The following is an 18,619-nucleotide window of genomic DNA, read 5'->3' on the forward strand; positions in this document are numbered from 1 at the left end:
GTTTTATTTAGAGAGACAAAAAATTTACAAGTTCCAACATGGTACCCAGAACCTGTAGTATAATACAAGTTCCGATTCCATGATTCAACAGGGTAGGGTCTGGGTATTGTGAGAAAAATAGGGTATTCGGAACCGATCACTCCTAGGTATAACAATAAACTCTTATCACTCTTCGAATTTTTTCTATTATTATATGTATATATTCGTGCTCAATATTCAATTCTTAAAATCATAATACTTTTGGATTTATACTACAAAATCACTTGGAGTGTATATATATAATCCAAAAGTTCAATGAGCCAACAAAATCACTTTTTTTGGTAGACCAAAACCACTTTTTTTTTAATCTGATAGTTAATTACTATAAGCTAATCCGATTATTTATTTCTGATTTTTCATATAGACACCATTTAATGTATTGTTTTGAATAATATGACTAATTTACTAAAAACATTTTACCCGCGTAGAGCGTAGGCATTATGTCTAGTATAGTACAAAGTACATCCTGAACTTAAGAGGCTTTCATAGATGTTTCTTTTAATCCAAATAATTTGAAATTCAATTATTTTTTGTGTATTTTTTGATAGGCTTGCTAATGGCTGGCTTAAAATTTTTTTCGGAAAGAGCCTCAGTTGTGGCTATCCCATCAAGTTTTATTAATATACCAAAAATACAAGTTTTCTTAATTGTATAACTTGTTTATGTTGGGAAGAAAGCCATCTGTGAGCCCAACATTATATTACGGAATAGGCGAGGATGTGTACTGGCCCTCAATAAAAGAATGTACATCATCTCTCAACCCGACTACAGTTCTACTTACGTGAATGGCGACGTATGGCAATATGTCAACCCCTATTAAAACCGTTCCATGGATGTATCTTGGAGTTTTTATTGGGCATCGGAAACCCAACCAAAGACTGATTTCCAGGAGCACGTAGGATTGGTTTATAGAATCATAAGACCATCTTACAAGACTCTGATACATCATTTAAGCAACTTCACCAGATGTTTCGCTCCTTTCACATTGCAAATGCAGCTGGATTTAACATTTTGAGATCAACCAAGAAAAGCCAGGGTGTTTCCAAGGCAAAAGCAGTATAGGATCTAAGCCGATACAATGGCAGGACATTTGAAGGGAAAATGTAAAGAAAACGGAAATGCGGGTTAGAGTTGCAACTATTTTGTTTCACCATGAACAAGACGGTGAGAGTAGAAGTAGTCTTAATCGCTTCGAGGTTTTATCTTGGGCCGGATAGAATCCAAGGCAATGGAGGAGCACTAGGAGCACCGGCTCGATTCCTACCTGGGCCAGCAGTGACAGGTCGGTTCCAGAAGTTGAAATCTAGGTTATCTTCTACTTCCATAACTCCATCTAGGACCTGAACGACCATCGACATGGATGGTCTCTTGGTATAGTCAGCTTGCAAACACCAAGCAGCTAGCTTGATCATATTGGCAACTTCAGGTCCGTACAACTGCATATCCACCCCATAGGTATTAACCATATCGAGCAACCGGTCCTCTTCTGCCTTCCTCTTAAGGAGATGCAGAAGAAACCTGTCTTCCTTGCTCTGGGAGCTGTTGAAGACTTTCCGGCCACAAGCGATCTCCAAAGCCACCACCCCGAAGCTGTAGACATCCGCTTTCTCAGTAATCACCCCGCTCAGCCACTCGGGGGCTATATAGCCAGGTGTTCCTCTCATGGTTGTCACCAACCGGCTCTTGTTCCTCTCAACAAGCTTCGACAGCCCAAAGTCAGACACCTTTGCACTCAAGTTCTCATCGAGCAGGATATTCTGGGGCTTAATGTCGAGATGGATTATCTTCTGCCAGCAATCCTCATGGAGGTAATTCAATCCTTTTGCTATGTCAAGGACAACCTTCTTCCTCTGTTGCCAGTCAAGCACAACCCCGCCAGCTGCCTCGTGGAAAATCCACCCATCAAGAGATCCCCCGGACATGAACTCGTAGACCAGTAGCCTGTGCGACTTCTCAGCACAGAATCCTAATAGTCTCACCAAGTTGACGTGATGGATTTTGCCGATAGTCTTCACTTCTGCCAGGAAGGACTTCTTGATCTGTCCTAAGCCTTCAAGACGCTTCACTGCAACTTTTGTGCCATCAGCTAGGGTGCCTTGAAAAACTGAGCCATATCCACCTTCCCCAATCTTCTTGCAGAAATTCTCTGTCGCAGATTTGAGTTCGTTGTATGGAAATCTTGTGGGCATTCCTTGCAATTCATCTAGATGGTCCTCGTCTGCCTCATCAGCAGCTCGTCTCTTCCAGATGAAGAGAACCAACGCAACCATGGGAAGAATCAAAGAGCCCAAAGTAGGTCCAAGTATTAATGGAAGACGATTAGCTTTCCTCATGGGGTGGGAATCCGTGTCAGTCGTGGGATTTGAAGGTGGCGGCGGCGGCAGTGGTGATGGTGATATCTCAGGAGACATGTTCTGCACTTTGATATAAGCAGATACATCTACTGAATAGTCGCTTATCATTGAGAGCACCTGGGCTTGCAAGGAGCAATAGCTTCTAGAAGGTGAGTAGAAGGCAGCCTTGCACGAGCAGTTACTCGCACAGGCTTCTTGACAACTCTCTAGACTTGTGTTACTAACATCCTGCTTGCTGACAGTGAAGGAGGTTAACTCCTCGAGCTTTACAAAGCTGTGGTTCTGCGGATCATCACAAGACAAGGGAGTAATCAGCGGACACCCGAGACTCCGGTTCCTGTCATCTAACTGTTTGAAATAAGGGGTCCCACTGGGATTCCTTGATGCAGGGCAACTGCACTGCCCGTTTGAGCAGATGCCATATTCCCCACAATGCAAAGGATACCCACAGTTGCCCATTTCCCCAGTCAAGAGATCGGCAGTTTCTTCCCACTGATTCTCACGCCACTCATACACTTTCAAATGCCCGTCAGGGCTCAACCTGATGAACTGTTGAGATATTGATGCCGGGAATGAGAATACCGAGAGACCTAGAGTATCATAATTCGAGACCAGCGCCAAGCTTCCATTCCGAAATTCAAATAAACTAGAACTATCGAGGCTTAAATTACTAAAGTTCATGCTGTAATAGGCCAGGGGAGGGTTTGTCTCCACGAGAGCGTACAGACCTGAAGTATTGAAGGAAAGTGAAAGCAGACCATACTCTGTGAAATTTGTTGAAGAAGCAGAAGGAGTCAGTTTCTTCCCCAACATTAGTCCCTGCCCCGGCACCAGTACATCCGTTGGGTGATTGAATGATGCCCAGACCGCAACATCGCCATCAAGCAGCAGGAGATTGCCAAATTGCGTCAAGGACATACTTACAACAGACTTGCCAGAAGTATTGGTGGACCAAGCAATGGTCCCATTGGCATTTTTTAGTACCAAATCTCCATCTGACTTTAGCTCCAACTTGGCATTGTACTCAACGGGGTTGTTCCTATTCGCAGACCAAACCACCTGTGAGTAACAACCAACAGGATAGTCAGCACTGCCGCGATCCTGGTTGCACATGATGTAGAAAATGGTAAAGATGTGACCTTCATCAGAGTAGTAGAAGCCACAACCAAAAGGCCCACTTTCCAAAATAGACCATGCCACCGATCCATCAAGGAACCGCATACTGTAAGAGTTGGGGGTGAGGGTCCATTGAGTTGAAAGGGTTGTATCACCGGGTTGTCCTTTAATTGATGATAAGGCAGAAAGAAGAGCTACAGCAGCTGTATAAATGGCTGCAACCCGAGAACGTCGACAAATCTTGCATCTCAACATGGGTGGGCTTTCACCTTTGTTTCGGGTGTTCTGCAATATCCAACTTCTTCTTTTCTTCGGCTACAGGCATTGCATGGTTTTATCTGAGCAATTATCAGAGTAAACCATGCGTTATTCGAAGAATAACAATCTGACCACTGGCCAGGATCATGAAAAAGTTTCCTGAAGAATTTCAAACATTTACCAATCCTGGACACACGCTGCTTTTTCCGGCTTTTGGATTTATAAATACATATATCAGATCTTCTGCTTCAAAGTCAAGAATGAGTTCAATAATTATAAACCGAAAGAGATGAGTTATATGTTCACACTTCAGAGACATGATCTTGAGTTGGTTCCTGCTGCTAATCAAAGTAGAGGGGACATAAAAACAAACTTGGGGCCCAGACAGAAACAAAATTGAGATTTTGTTAAAAACTAAGTTTTGAATCATGCTTGAGAAATATGAAACAAAATAACCAGAAAAAGATAGAAAACAATGAACTGTTTTCTTCTGAATAGTAGACTCCACGCAAATATGAAGCTTCAGAGGGGCGTCCTGGCTTTATTAGTGGATGTAAAAGAGTGTTTAACCTTTGTCTTGTGTCTCCTTTCTTCTGGTCCAGATCTGGATGCACAGGCCAACCCGGAGCAGGCCGGTTTGCAACCACTGCCCTTTCAGGGAAGTGGATGAACAATTCCGTGGCTAAATGTCTCCATGATCCGTACCTTTCCGGGAGATAGCAGATAACTTGGCCTTTAACCTCTATATAACTGCAGATTTTGTTGCCATAGGACATGCCAAGATGACATGTTTGCCACTTCCTCTTCCGAAACTGTAACATGTATGAGGTCCTGCAGATGGTCCGGTCCACTAATAGGGCCGCTGTTGGGATCAAAAAGGGATTGTGGTGCCGTAGGATTCTGATGGGACTGTTGCTTGGTCCACAAACACATGTACTCATGTTTGCTTTTGTTGTTCGTCGGGAGAATGGAACTGTACCCAATGCCCTAAGACGAAACCATCGAACAAACTGTCATCACACTTCGCATGACCAATAGCTCACTTCTGCACCATGCATTTATAATATTATTCTGGTTCCTTGCTTGGGTAAGTTCGTCGTAGTATGCATGAACTTCATGGGAGCGGGCATTATAGCGCCGTTCCACAAAAACAATGGACCTAATGGACGAACATATTGGTTCTGGCAACTGATGGTGGGACAGAAAGTGGCATGCAGAATTTCCTTAACGAACATTTCCATATAGTGCATTGATTTCATTTTTTGCTAAAAAAAAAACTTAAAATGTAAATACTAGAGCATCTCAGCTATTATAAAGAAAAATCAGTATTTTTAAAGAGTATTTTTAAAATTAGACATGTCGATAATTAGACATGAATTTCCTTAAAGAGTATTTTTAAAATTACAATCTCAATCGAGTGAAAATCCCGAAAAATGCCACAGTTCCACTGCATTTCGACTTGTGAAACAACTGAGAGAATATATTTTGGGGATGAGCTTGACTCTCAGTGAATAACCACATAAGCTAGCCGGATCATGATACGGATCCAATAATATCATAAAAATATCGTCGAGATCTCCAGAATTCAGTTCGTCCATGTCCCCTTCCCAGCTCCCGACCACATTGGTGGCTCAACATTGGCAGCCTATCTGCTGCAAACAGTCATTTCCTACTGTTCGGCTTAGGTCTGGCTCAGGGCACCACAGGACTCACCAATTTCCATCAATCTCAGTTCCAATCTCAAAATCTCGCTATCTCATTTTCCAAATATCGTAATCGCTCGTCTAAAGATACACGCATGATCTGTAACACTGACATGACCATGACAATGCAATTCTAAATAACTAATTATAATCATGATAAAATACCAAATCCGGAATAGGTTACTCACATCAATAAGTTCCCTAACCCCAAACATCGAAGAACAACCTATTTCTATTTTTGTTTTCTCTTTTTCTTTTTTTCACTCAAAGCTGCATATTGCTTTCCATTCTCAAAACTCTGTGTGTGTGTGTGTGTGTGTGTGTTTATGCTTTGGCCGTGAAAATGAAATGGCCAGAAGAATGCAAAGCAATAGTTATAAAGGGGGATAAAGTATGGCGGTGGAAACCAAGAATATAAGTGGCCCGCGAGGAAGAAATGCATGAATTAGGATTGTGTGATTAAGCTCAAGCAGAGTTTGACACTTGGACAGTTAAATTGAAACTTTATCTTCACATAATATTAAAATTATAATAAATAATTAATAGCAAAATGTAATGAAAGCGTTACGTATAGGAGCATGTAAATTTGGGGATGTTACATATAGTCCGAGCAATTATCGGAATAAACCCATACATCATTTGAAGGAAAATAGTCCGACCATCGACCAGGATCATGCAAGTTTCCTGAAGAATTTCAAACACTGCGGGTCCATGGTTTGCTTGTTTCTAGATCTTCTGCTTCAAAGTCAAGTCGAGTGAATATAATAGTTATAAACCGAAAGAGAACACTTTATCAACCCATCACAAGATTACCCTTCAATCTACCTTTTACACAGTCGGTCGAATTCCGAAAATGGTGGGTTGACAGCCCAATTTGAGAGGGAACGAAGGATCCAATTCCGGGCCTACATGGGAAAGCTGGCACCAGACAGAAACAAAATTGGGATGTTATTAAAATCTAAAGATAGTTTAGAAAAGGTAGATTGAGAAAGAGGAAATAAAATAACTAGAAAAGGTAGAAAAACAATCAATTGCTTTGTCTGCTGAATTGTGGAATACGCACAAAGATGAAGCTTTGAAGGGGTATCATCGCTTTGCTAGAGGATGTAAAGGACTGTTTTTAACCTTTATCCTGTGTCCACTTTCTTCCGGCCCGGGTTTTGGATGCACCATAGGCTGTGCCAGCCAGGTCGATTCGACCTAAGGTGCATCCTCACTTTTGAATGTGCAAGTTTGCAACCACTCCCCTTTCGCTGAAGTAGACATGTTGGCCTTTCACCTATATATATATATATATATATATATGTAGGTGCGTGTACAAATACCTGCAGATTTTACTCCAGTATAACATCCCAAGATGACATGTTAGCCGTCTTCGAACATATGGTCTGCCTTAATAATGGCCCCAATTGTGTTCTGAAGTGTACTGGAAGCCCGTGATATGCCCAAGGAAGAATGATTGGCTCCAAATGGAGGAACTTGGATTGGACTGCCCTGACACTCCAATAACTGACACCAGAAAACAATTGAATAAAGTTTATATATATATATATATATATATATTGGCCCCAAAAAAAAAAGTTTATATGTATAGATAGATGTATATATATTCTGGTTCCTTGCTTTGGGTAGGTTCGCCACAGTAGGCGCGTACTTCACGGAAAAGCGGGCGACATCATGCTGTTTCACCACTAACAACGTACCCAACATATGGACATATTGGCTCCGGCAAAAATTGGGTTTCATACCTATATATATACACACACTAAATTATCTCCTCAATTATCAGAAAAAAATCATATATCACATATCTTTTACACAATTAAATATGTTACATTCTGTTGCGATTTATTTTGCACTTGCAGGAAAGCAAATGATACGGTATTAAATTTTTCTTCATCTGAGTGGAGCCCAATTAACCAGAAAAAGAACCTTCCATTCTCGTAATAATTCTTAAAGGTTTCATCCCATGGGGCCAAAATGAGATGACAAAAACTATGGAATATATCAGAAGCATAAATTGCAATGACCTAGATTTTTTATTTTGCTCTATTTACCGGAGACAAAATCTAAAACAAGTTAGAACAAATTTAGTATTTTCTGTAATTTCTCGAACTTCATGAGATGCTCAGCAACGGCAATTTGACTGCTAGTCTTTGTATCCACATCCATGCAGTAGTCCGTTCCATAGTTTTTCATAGATAACATTAAAGTTTCCAATATAAATTTTGAGTAAGCGACATTCCGATTCCACTGTGCAGCAATGTTCATCGAGCAACATAGAAGTATCCATTCATTCCCTGAGCCTCCCCTCCTCCTCCTCCTCTTGACTTCCTCTTCTTGCTTGATCATTACGCAGATTGACCTCCCAAGTGCTTCCCTCCCCATGAAATGGCTGAACAGCGCCAACGCCAAAGGGTCCGTGGTCTACCCTGATGGTACAATAGTACGCTTAATCCTTCACAGGCAAGACTTGATGTTTGGAGACATTGCTACTGGACAGGACTATGCCTGCGGGTTCTACTGCAATGGGACATGCCATATTTCCATGTTTGCCATTTTCTTCTTCCAACAGAGCAGCTCTCCCTGGGTGGCCCCGCAGGTGGTTTGGTCTGCTAACAGGGAGTCCCCTGTTAAGATCAACTCGACATTGGAGCTCACCTCAGATGGGGATTTGGTGCTAAAAAATTCTGACGGGATAATTGCTTGGTCCACAAACACTTCAGGTATATAGAAACTAGCCTAGGGTATTTCACTAGCTTAAGCTTCAGGACGACCGATTAATATATATATATATATATATATCATCCTACATCAGTATGTGTTTACTCAAAATCAGAGATTGAATGGTTAGCTATTTTGCTCTTGTTGAGAGAAAGCCCGCCTCATAGCCAATTGCCCCCTTCTCGCCTGAGTGTGCAAAAGGAATGCCCACCTTGTGATTAAGTTTCAAGCACGGAAGTTCAACCCGATTCATAGTCAGTCTTTGAGGGCAGGTGTTCAAGTCCACATCATGTAGGTGTCACACATCACTACATGAGGGCGGGTGTTGAGATAAAAAGGTCCCACATGGAAAAATTAAGTTGAGAACCATAAGTTTATAAGAGATTTGTTACCACAATGTACCGATCCGAGTTTTTGGATTGAAGATAAGGCCAATAGTAGATTGGGTACCACAACCTACTAGTTAAGTATGTTAAAATAGGTCCAATTAATAGGCCAGCTCTCATTAGAAACTCTGGTTCCTTACTACAGGTAAGTCTGTTGTGCGCATTAACCTTGACAGAAGTGGGAAATCTTCTGCTGCTCGACGAGCACAATAGGACAGTTTGGCAGTCTTTTGATCACCCAACGGACTCATTACTTCCGAGGCAAATTCTGCTAGCGGGGCAGAAGCTGACTGCTAGCATTTCCTCCACGAATTGGACTGATTTGGGCTACCTTTCATTAACCCTGACTAGGTCAGGCCTACTTGGTCTGATAGAGACTGATCTTCCCCGCATTTATTATCAACACAATTTCACCCATAATTTCTCTAGCAATGACACAGTCTATGTCGAATACGGGTTTGGAGGCTTATCTCTATTCTTGAGTTCTGAATATGACATGACTGTAATTGTGATTACCGATTCAATATTAACCTGGTTCCTGAAGCTGGGTTCTGATGGGCATCTCAGACTGTATGAGTGGTATAATGATTCCTTGACATGGGATCAAGGGGATGATCTGTTAACTAGAGATGATCTAGGGGAATGTGGATATCCTATGGCTTGTGGGGAATATGGGATTTGCACAAATAATGGGCAGTGCAGCTGCCCTGGACCTGCCGATGGCCCTAACTATTTCCGGCAAATTGATGTTAGAATCCAAATCTTGGTGGTTATGAAGTTACTCCTTTGTCTTGCGAGGACGTGCAGCGTCAGAGGTTTCTTGAACTCAGGGATGTCAGTTACTTCACCTTGAATCCAGATCTCGAAAATACCAGCTCCGAGATTTGAAAAGAGACCTGTCTAAGGGACTGTTCATGCAAAGCTGCAATTTTTCAGTACGGGCTGAACTCACCTGATGGTTCTTGCTACTTAGTGTCATCATGAGTATTTTCATTAGTAAGTATTGACCCGGAGAAGACACACCATAATTCTACTGCTTATATAAAAGTTCAGGAGAGTGATAATGTACCCTCAGCCGTAGTGGTAAAGTACCCTCAGGCCATAGAGTATGTGCAAGTTCTAGGAGTCCGGGGTGAGCGTCCATAGGGTGGAAAGGCTTGCAGTACTGGGTAGCGCTTTAATTGGTGAGAAAGCAGAAAGAAGAGCTACAGCAGCTATACAAATGGACCCCATGGGGAAATCTTGCATTTCAACATGGGTGGGCTTTCATCCCCTCCTGCTTCTGCTGCTTCTAGCGTACAGCAGGGGTTTAGTCTGAGAAGTTATCAGAATAAACCCATACATCATTTGAAGAAAACGTCTGATTTCCAAACAGGATCATGCAAATTTCCAGAAGAATTTCAAACATTTCGGATCCTAGGCATAATGCTGTCTGCTGCTTTTTCCTTTTTCCTTTTGATTTTTTTGTATAAATATGACTGTAGAATATAATGATCCATGGTTTGGTTTGCCTCTGTCTAGATCTTCTGCTTCAAAGTCTAGTCTAGAATGAGCTCAATAATTATAAACCAAAAGGGATGACTTATATGTGCAGAGACATCATCTGGAGTTATTCCGGCTGCCCCAGCTTTATCGACCCAGCACAAGATCACCCTGCAATCGACCGTTTACATAATCGAAGTTCAAAAATGGTGGGTTGGCAGCCCTGTTTGAGAGGGAACATTAAGTTCTCAAATTTTTAGCCTACAGGGTAAAGTTGGCACTGGCCAGAAACGAACTTGGGATTTTATTAAAATCTAAGATAGTTTGGAATCATGATGGAGATCAAGTTGAAATAAAATAACCAGAAAAAGTAGAAAAAAATCAATTGATTTTTTGCTGTATTGAGGCATACGCGCAAAGATGAAGCCTCGGAGGGGTATCCTGGCTTCACCAGAGGATGTAAAGCAGTCTTTTAACCTCTGTTTCTATTACAGTTGCATATCTCGAGTATCTTCTCAAGTATCACCAGTATCATGTAACCTTGTAAAGTATTTTTTGTTTTAGGCTAGACATTATTTGTTTCCTAGTTAGTCTCCATATTCCTAGGGATTTACTTAATGTAATTGTCCATATAATCGTGGCTTTACTGCTGAATGAAAGCACTGCAGATTCTGCAGACTTTTCCCTCCCTGCAATACTGATTTCTTCCAGCTCCATCATCAGTTTCATAACGATTTCTTCAGTTTTGTGTCTACTTCCTTCCACCGCTAGGGTTGAGATGGACCTAATTAAGGTGCATGCTGACTTCGATATGCAAGATTCCAACCACTCCCCTTTCAGTAAAGTTGATAAACAAAGCCATGGCCGCATGTCTCCATGATCTCGTACTTCACAGGGAAGATAGCACATACATTGGCCTTTTTTTTTTTTTTTGTTTTTTGAGAATTAATACATTGGTCTTTCACACCGACATAGGCTTTACTGCAGTAGAACATGCCAAGATGAAAATGTTTGCCATCTTCCTCTTCCAAAGCTATAACATATTAATATGTATAAGGCCCCTGCAGATCGTCTGGTCCAATAATACGGTCACCCTTTGGATCAGAAAGGGATTTGGTGCCATAGGATTCTGATGGGACTGTTGCTGGGTCCAATAGCCCATCTACTCATGCTTGTTTATGTTGTGCATCGGGAAGATGAAAACCGTGCCGAATGCCTTAAGATGCAATGGTCGAACAAATGACTTTGCATGACCAAGCTCATTTCAGCTCCGTGCCTTATATTTTTATTTTAATTTGATATCTATATAGTGTTTATTTTTGTTTTCCAATTCTGCAAATATATATTTTTTAATATGATCGGTTCTCTACATAATACTTTTATGAAACTTATTCACTTAAATATAATCAATAAGTCGAAGATAATATTGTAGAATTTTTTATATGACTAGTTTTGGAACAACGATAGTAGCATCAACAATTATATTAAAAAACTGTAATTTGTTAACGATCCGACTTTTGAAAGATACTACTCTTATGTTAGAAATAGTATTGACAATTATTTTTATATATGAAAGGTGGACAAAAAAAGTTGAATTTACAATAGTTTACAACATGATTGAGAAAGAGGAAATAAAATAACTAGAAAGGTAGAAAAACAATCAATTGCTTTGTCTGCTGAATTGTGGAATACGCACAAAGATGAAGCTTTGAAGGGGTATCATCGCTTTGCTAGAGGATGTAAAGGACTGTTTTTAACCTTTATCCTGTGTCCACTTTCTTCCAGCCCGGGTTTTGGATGCACCATAGGCCGTGCCAGTCGGGTCGATTCGACCTAAGGTGCATCCTGACTTTTGAATGAGCAAGTTTGCAACCACTCCCCTTCCGGTGAAGTGGACATGTTGGCCTTTCACCTATATATATGCCTGCAGATTTTACTCCTGTATAACATGCCAAGATGACATGTTTTGCCGTCTTCGAACAAATGGTCCGCCTTAATAATGGGCTCAATTGTGTTCTGAAGTTTACTTGATGGGCTCCGAATGGAGGAACTTGGATTGGACTGCCCAGACACTCCAATAACTGACACCAGAAAACGATTGAATGAAGTATGTATATATGTATATATATTGGCCCAAAAAAAGTTTATATGTATAGGTGATGTAATATATATTCTGGTTCCTTGCTTTGGGTAAGTTCGCCACAGTAGGCACGTACTTCGTGGAAAGCTGGCGACATCATGCTGTTTCACCACTAACGACGTACCCAACATATGGACATAGTGGCTCCATCAAAAGCTGATGGCAGGACAGAAACTGGCTCTTAGCGTTTCCTTAAGGAACTGCAATGAATTGGGTTTTGCTTTCCTGATCATCTCAAGATAGTGCATTGGTTTCATACCTCTATATATATATACACTAAATTATCTCCTCAATTATCAGGTAAAATCATACATCACATATCTTTTTACACAATTAAATACAGTACATTCTGTTACGAACTTTTTTGCTGTTGCAGGAAAGCAAATGATATGTCATTAAATTTTTCTTCATATGAGTGGGGCCAAATTAACCTGTAAAAGAACCTTCCATTCTCGTAATAATTCTTAAAGGTATCATTAGATGGGGACATAGAAGTCCATGGAATTATATAACCTGAAATAGTATGAACTTTTCTCATTTTATCATTTTAAAACCACCTCTTTTTTTAAAAGTTGTAAAGACCACCTTTTTATTTTGTATGAAAAATTCAAATCATGACAATTTAATGGATTTTTCTGACGGAGCATTGATGGTGAGCATGTGACACTGGAAAGTTCACTAACTGAACTCGATGGAGTATTTAAATATAATATTAAATGAAAAATCGAAAGGCGAGAAGGAGGATCGGGCCGTAGGTTTTGGTCGTGTGAGGATCTCACTTCCCCAGTCAAGGTTGCCTGCCACCTCAATGATCACTAGTGATCTCACAGTGACGGTGGTGACAGCTGATGAAGCCCCCACGGGTCCGAATTCCGAAATGGAAAAAAGAACAAGAAAGCAACTCGGGAAGGGGAAAGGGAGACGGGGTTGTCTTCTGCCGATTTGCTTTTCTTTTTTTTTCGCAAAAAAATTGGAGTGGTGGGGTTCTTGTTGGCACCAGCACTGCCCTGTGGCGATGACCCTGGTTGAGGGATGGTGACTGCCCGAAAAAGCCAGTCCCCCTTCCCTTTCTTCACGTCTTTGGATTGTTTCATTTTTCCTGTTTTTATCTTTTTTTAATTTTGTAAGTATTATTTAAATACTCTATGGGGCGACTTGATAGGCCTCCGTATGCGTGCACCGCCACATCAAAATATGAACAATGTACATGTAAATTGATTAAAATTGAAGGCATGTCAAATGTCATAAAAAAACTCATAGTTTGCGATTTATGTGGAACTGATAAGTTTGGATTAGAAATGGTGAAATGGACTGACTTCATGTTGTGGTTTGTGGGGGAAGGGGGGGTGTGAGTGCTAGAAATGGTCATATTGTTCTTGTTCCGTTGTTCGGTTCATATACTCGTCTGTACATGACTCGTCGTGTGCTCGAAGGTGGTCTGTATCGACAGAGTGAGAAAAAATGTGGTAATGGCTGGCCTAGTAGTCATTTTAACTATTAGTACTTCCCGAGAGAAAGGTTCTGATGATGAGATCATGATTAAAGCCATAGTGAGTCTTAGACACCAAACGACTCCCTCGGCTCTATTTTCACATTTAAAGCAGTCATCCTCAGTCTGAGATGGGTCACTGCTAGTCGTAAAGAAGTCTTTTAATCATCTTTAATAGGCAGAAATTTCCTGGCACTAGCTAGCAGGAACCCGAAGGACTGAGTTTATATATATATGAGTGTGTGTGTGTGTGATTCTTCAATGAGTTACAAGTCCCGGTCCACCTCATTCTGGAATTCCGGGATTGATGAAGACTATCATGCTCCAAGGCGGAAGAACGAGATTCTGTCCGGATCTCGGACTTCGTCTAGTTCTGATCGTTTGTCTTTCCTCTTCCTTTGTCGGAGGCCAAGAGCAGTTCGATCAGTCCATGGCGACCGCTAGTCTTTCCACTAGCTGGACACTCAGCAACGGCTCCACTCGTGCAGAGTGGTTCACTGATGGGTCTTTTCTGCTGCCAATACTGCACACGGAGACTTATGGCTTTGGCTTCTACGGCATGGAAGCCCAGATCTCTGGAGAATACTTCCTCGCTGTTTTCATCCTGCCATGCTATGATTATGGCTTGACTAGCACCCCGGCTGCTGGTTGTACCCCACAGCTCGTGTGGTCTCCTATTCGGAAATCTGCTGTGAAAATGAACTCAACCTTGGAGCTCGAGTCAGGTGGGGATTTGGTGCTGAAGGATGCTGATAGGACTGTTGTCTGGTCAACCAACACTTCTGGTAAGTCCGTGGCAAGCATGAACTTGACGGGACTAGGCAATCTTGTGCTGATTGATAAGAATAATGTCTCTGTTTGGGAATCGTTCGATCACCCGACAGACTCACTGCTTGTGGGACAGAAACTGGCACCCGGTCAGAAACTGACTCTTTATGTGTTTCCACAACAAATCTCTCTGAATTTCTGTTGCTTTTGCTTTCTCTGACTGTAGAAGGGCTCTTTGGTCTCGTATTAACTGACCCTCTACATGTGCAAAGAATTGCTCTTGCAAGGCTGCCTTCTTCTACGCTACAGTTGACGATTATACGAAATGCTCCTTACAGTATGAGGTGTTCTCCCTAATGAACAGCGACACAGAGGGGACTAAAAATAGTTGCATCGCTTATGTCAAAGTTCAAAGCATCCCAAATCAAGTCTTTGCGGGTAGTCCCAAGAGAGAGGCAAATCCACTTTTGATAATATGAGGGTCCAGCATAGGCTCTTTGGTAATTCTAATGGGGGTTCCAGTTTTCATTAACCAGAAGAAGAAAAGTGCTAATGAGGCAGAGGATGAAGATTATCTAGATCAAGTGCCACGAATGCCCCCTATATCAAAGCCGAGTGCCGCGAGGCTGAGGCGGCAGCCACCACCGTCGGGTTTGGTATGGAGTGAGAGGAGAGCGAGAAAACGAAGCCTGGCGCCCTGAGGATGGAGAAGGAGAGGGAAAGGGGGAGACGGCGACTGAGATTTGACTGTTGAGAGAGAGGAGAGAGAGAGAGAACGAAGAGCACTCAAGCTCGAAGCTTTTACCCTTTCTCCGAGTTATATATGTCGGGATATATTCTGACGAGTCAGATCCAACGGTGGAGAAGTCCCGTCTCCCTTTTTGTCTTTATCCTGTTTCGTTTCTTGGTAGATCTTTCTTTTTCCTGATCACTAATGTCCGAGACTTTTCACTTCTTTTTTTACATATATTTATTATTTACCATTTTTAATACAAATTTATTAAAATTCCGATAAAATAAAAATAATCCGGTGGGAAATTTAAAATAATTACTATCTGATACAATATTGTTACCTATTTTAAGATTTTCATACTTCATGTTTATCACCCGTATGTTTCACTCCTTTCAAATTGCAAATGCAGCTGGATTTAACTTTTTGAGAGCAACCAAGAAATGCCAGGGTGTTTCCAAGGCAAAAGCAGTGTAGGATCTAAGCCGAGAAATTTCTCACTGGTCTTTTAGTACAATGGCAGGACATTTGAAGGGAAAATGTAAAGGAAATGGAAGTGCAGGTGAGAGTAATTGCAACTAGTTTGTTTCACCATGAACAAACGAGACGGTGAGAGTAGACGTCATCTTAATCACTTCGAGGATTTATCTCGGGCCGGATAGAATCCAAGGCAATGGAGGAGCGGTAGGAGCACCGGCTCGATTCCTACCCGGGCCAGCAGTGACGGGACGGTTCCAGAAGTTGAAATCTAGGTTATCTTCCTCTTCCATAACTCCATCTAGGACCTGAATGACCATCGACATGGATGGTCTCTTGGTATAGTCAGCTTGCAAACACCAAGCAGCTAGCTTGATCATATTGGCAACTTCAGGTCCGTACAACTGCATATCCACCCCATAGGTATTAACCATATCGAGCAATCGGTCCTCTTCCGCCTTCCTCTTAAGGAGATGCAGAAGAAACCTGTCTTCCTCGTTCTGGGAGCTGACGAAGACTTTCCGGGCACAAGCGATCTCCAAAGCCACCACCCCGAAGCTGTAGACATCCGCTTTCTCAGTAATCACCCCGCTCAACCACTCGGGGGCTATATAGCCAGGTGTTCCTCTCATGGTCGTCACCAACCGGCTCTTGTCCCTCTCGACGAGCTTCGACAGCCCAAAGTCAGACACCTTTGCACTCAAGTTCTCATCGAGGAGGATATTCTGGGGCTTAATGTCGAGATGGATTATCTTCTGCCAGCAATCCTCATGGAGGTAATTCAATCCTTTTGCTATGTCAAGGACAACCTTCTTCCTCTGTTGCCAGTCAAGCACAACCCTGCCAGCTGCCTCGTGGAAAATCCACCCATCAAGAGATCCCCCGGACATGAACTCGTAGACCAGTAGCCTGTGCGATTTCTCGGCACAGAATCCTAATAGTCTCACCAAGTTGACGTGATGGATTTTGCCGATAGTCTTCACTTCTGCCAGGAAGGACTTCTTGATCTGTCCTAAGCCTTCAAGACGCTTCACTGCAACTTCCGTGCCATCAGCTAGGGTGCCTTGAAAAACTGAGCCATACCCGCCCTCCCCGATCTTCTTGCAGAAATTCTCTGTCGCAGATTTGAGCTCGTTGTATGGAAATCTACTGGGCATTCCTTGCACTTCATCTAGATACTCCTCGTCTGCCTCATCAGCAGCTCGTCTCTTCCAGATGAAGAGAACCAATGCAACCACTAGAAGAATCAAAGAGCCCAAGGCAGGTCCAAGTATTAATGGAAGACGATTAGCTTTCCTCGTGGGGTGGGAATCCGTGTCAGTCGTGGGATTTGAAGGGGGAGGGGGTGGCAGTGGTGGTGGTGATATCTCAGAAGAGATGTTCTGCACTTTGATATAAGCAGATACATCTACTGAATAGTCGCTTATCATTGAGAGCACCTGGGCTTGCAAGGAGCAATAGCTTCTAGAAGGTGAGTAGAAGGCAGCCTTGCACGAGCAGCTCCTCGCACAGGCTTCTTGACAGCTCTCTAGACTTGTGTTACTAACATCCTGCTTGCTGACAGTGAAGTAGGTGAACTTTTCGAGCTTTACAAAGCTGTGGTTCTGCGGATCATCACAAGACAAGGGAGTAGTCAGCGGACACCCGAGACTCCGGTTCCTGTCATCTAGCTGTTTGAAATATGGGGTCCCGCTGGGATTCCTTGATGCAGGGCAAGTGCACTGCCCGTTTGAGCAAATGCCATATTCCCCACAAAGCAAAGGATATCCACAGTTGCCTATTTCCCCAGTCAAGATATCGGCAATTTCTTGCCACTGATTCTCACGCCACTCATAAACTTTCAAATGCCCGTCAGAGCTCAACCTGAAGAACTGTTGAGATATTGATGCCGGGAATGAGAATACCGAGAGATTTCGATCATTAGAAATAGAGACCAGCGCCAAGCTTCCGCTCCGAAATTCAATATAACTAGAACTATCAAGGCTTAAATTACTAAAGTTCGTGCTGTAATAAGCCAGGGGAGGGTTCATCTCCACGAGAGCATACAGACCTGAAGTATTGAAGGAAAGTGAAAGCAGACCATACTCTGTGAAATTTGTTGAAGAAGCAGAAGGAGTCAGTTTCTTCCCCAACGTTAGTCTCTGCCCCGGCACCAGTACATCCGTCGGGTGACTGAATGATGCCCAGACCACATCATTGTCTTTACCAAGCAGCAGGAGATTGCCAAATTCCGTCAAAATCATACTTATGACAGACTTGCCAGAAGTATTGGTGGACCAAGCAATGGTCCCATTGGCATTTTTTAGTACCAAATCTCCATCTGACTTTAGCTCCAACTTGGCATTGTACTCAACGGGGTTGTTCCTATTCGCAGACCAAACCACCTGTGAGTAACAACCAACAGGATAGGCAGCATTGCCGCGACCCCGGTTGCACATGAGGTAGAAAATGGTAAAGAGGTGACCTTCATCGGTGTAGTAGAAGCCACAACCATAAGCCCCACTTTCGAAAATAGACGCTGCCGCCGATCCATCAAGGAACCGCATCCTACTGTAAGAGTTGGGGGTGAGGGTCCATTGAGTTGAAAGGGTTGCACTACTGGGTTGTCCTTTAATTGATGATAAGGCAGAAAGAAGAGCTACAGCAGCTGTATAAATGGCTGCAACCCGAGAACGTTGGCAAATCTTGCATCTCAACATGGGTGGGCTTTCACCTTTGTTTCGGGTGTTCTGCAAAACCCAACTTCTTCTTTTCTTCTGCTACAACCATTGCATGGTTTTATCTGAGCAATTATCGGAGTAAACCATGCGTTATTTGAAGAATAACTGTCTGAACACACGCTGCTTTTTCCAGCTTTTAGATTTATAAAAAGATATATAGACAGAATATAATGATCAATTGTGAGACCTGACATTTTAATTTCAAATAGGACACGTATACATATACTTACATG

The 18,619-nt window shown here is 42.3% G+C and overlaps 2 protein-coding genes and 1 pseudogene across 2 annotated transcripts; 1 reads left to right on the forward strand and 2 right to left on the reverse strand.

Annotated features, from left to right (window-relative positions):
• Nucleotides 1-1,003: 1,003 nt before the first annotated feature.
• LOC116197165 (G-type lectin S-receptor-like serine/threonine-protein kinase SD2-5) lies at nt 1,004-3,948 on the reverse strand. Its single transcript, XM_031527216.1, has one exon. It carries the CDS (start codon nt 3,762-3,764, stop codon nt 1,239-1,241), a length of 2,526 nt encoding a protein of 841 aa, XP_031383076.1. The 5' UTR covers nt 3,765-3,948; the 3' UTR covers nt 1,004-1,238.
• A 3,802-nt stretch (nt 3,949-7,750) lies between these two features.
• LOC116197648 overlaps nt 7,751-18,619 on the forward strand; it is a 34,983-nt pseudogene continuing 24,114 nt past the window's right edge.
• On the reverse strand, nt 15,644-18,504 carry LOC116197645 (G-type lectin S-receptor-like serine/threonine-protein kinase SD2-5). The gene has a single exon (XM_031527836.1). The coding sequence runs from the start codon at nt 18,363-18,365 to the stop codon at nt 15,834-15,836; it is 2,532 nt and encodes an 843-aa protein (XP_031383696.1). The 5' UTR covers nt 18,366-18,504; the 3' UTR covers nt 15,644-15,833.

Source organism: Punica granatum, chromosome 2, assembly GCF_007655135.1.
Source record: "Punica granatum isolate Tunisia-2019 chromosome 2, ASM765513v2, whole genome shotgun sequence".
Taxonomy (NCBI): Eukaryota; Viridiplantae; Streptophyta; class Magnoliopsida; order Myrtales; family Lythraceae; genus Punica; species Punica granatum.

What these genes read in the sequence shown, in the direction of transcription:
- LOC116197165 (XM_031527216.1), bottom strand. Translation starts at nt 3,764, where the DNA reads ATGTTGAGATGCAAGATTTGTCGACGTTCTCGGGTTGCAGCCATTTAT.
- LOC116197645 (XM_031527836.1), bottom strand. Translation starts at nt 18,365, where the DNA reads ATGTTGAGATGCAAGATTTGCCAACGTTCTCGGGTTGCAGCCATTTAT.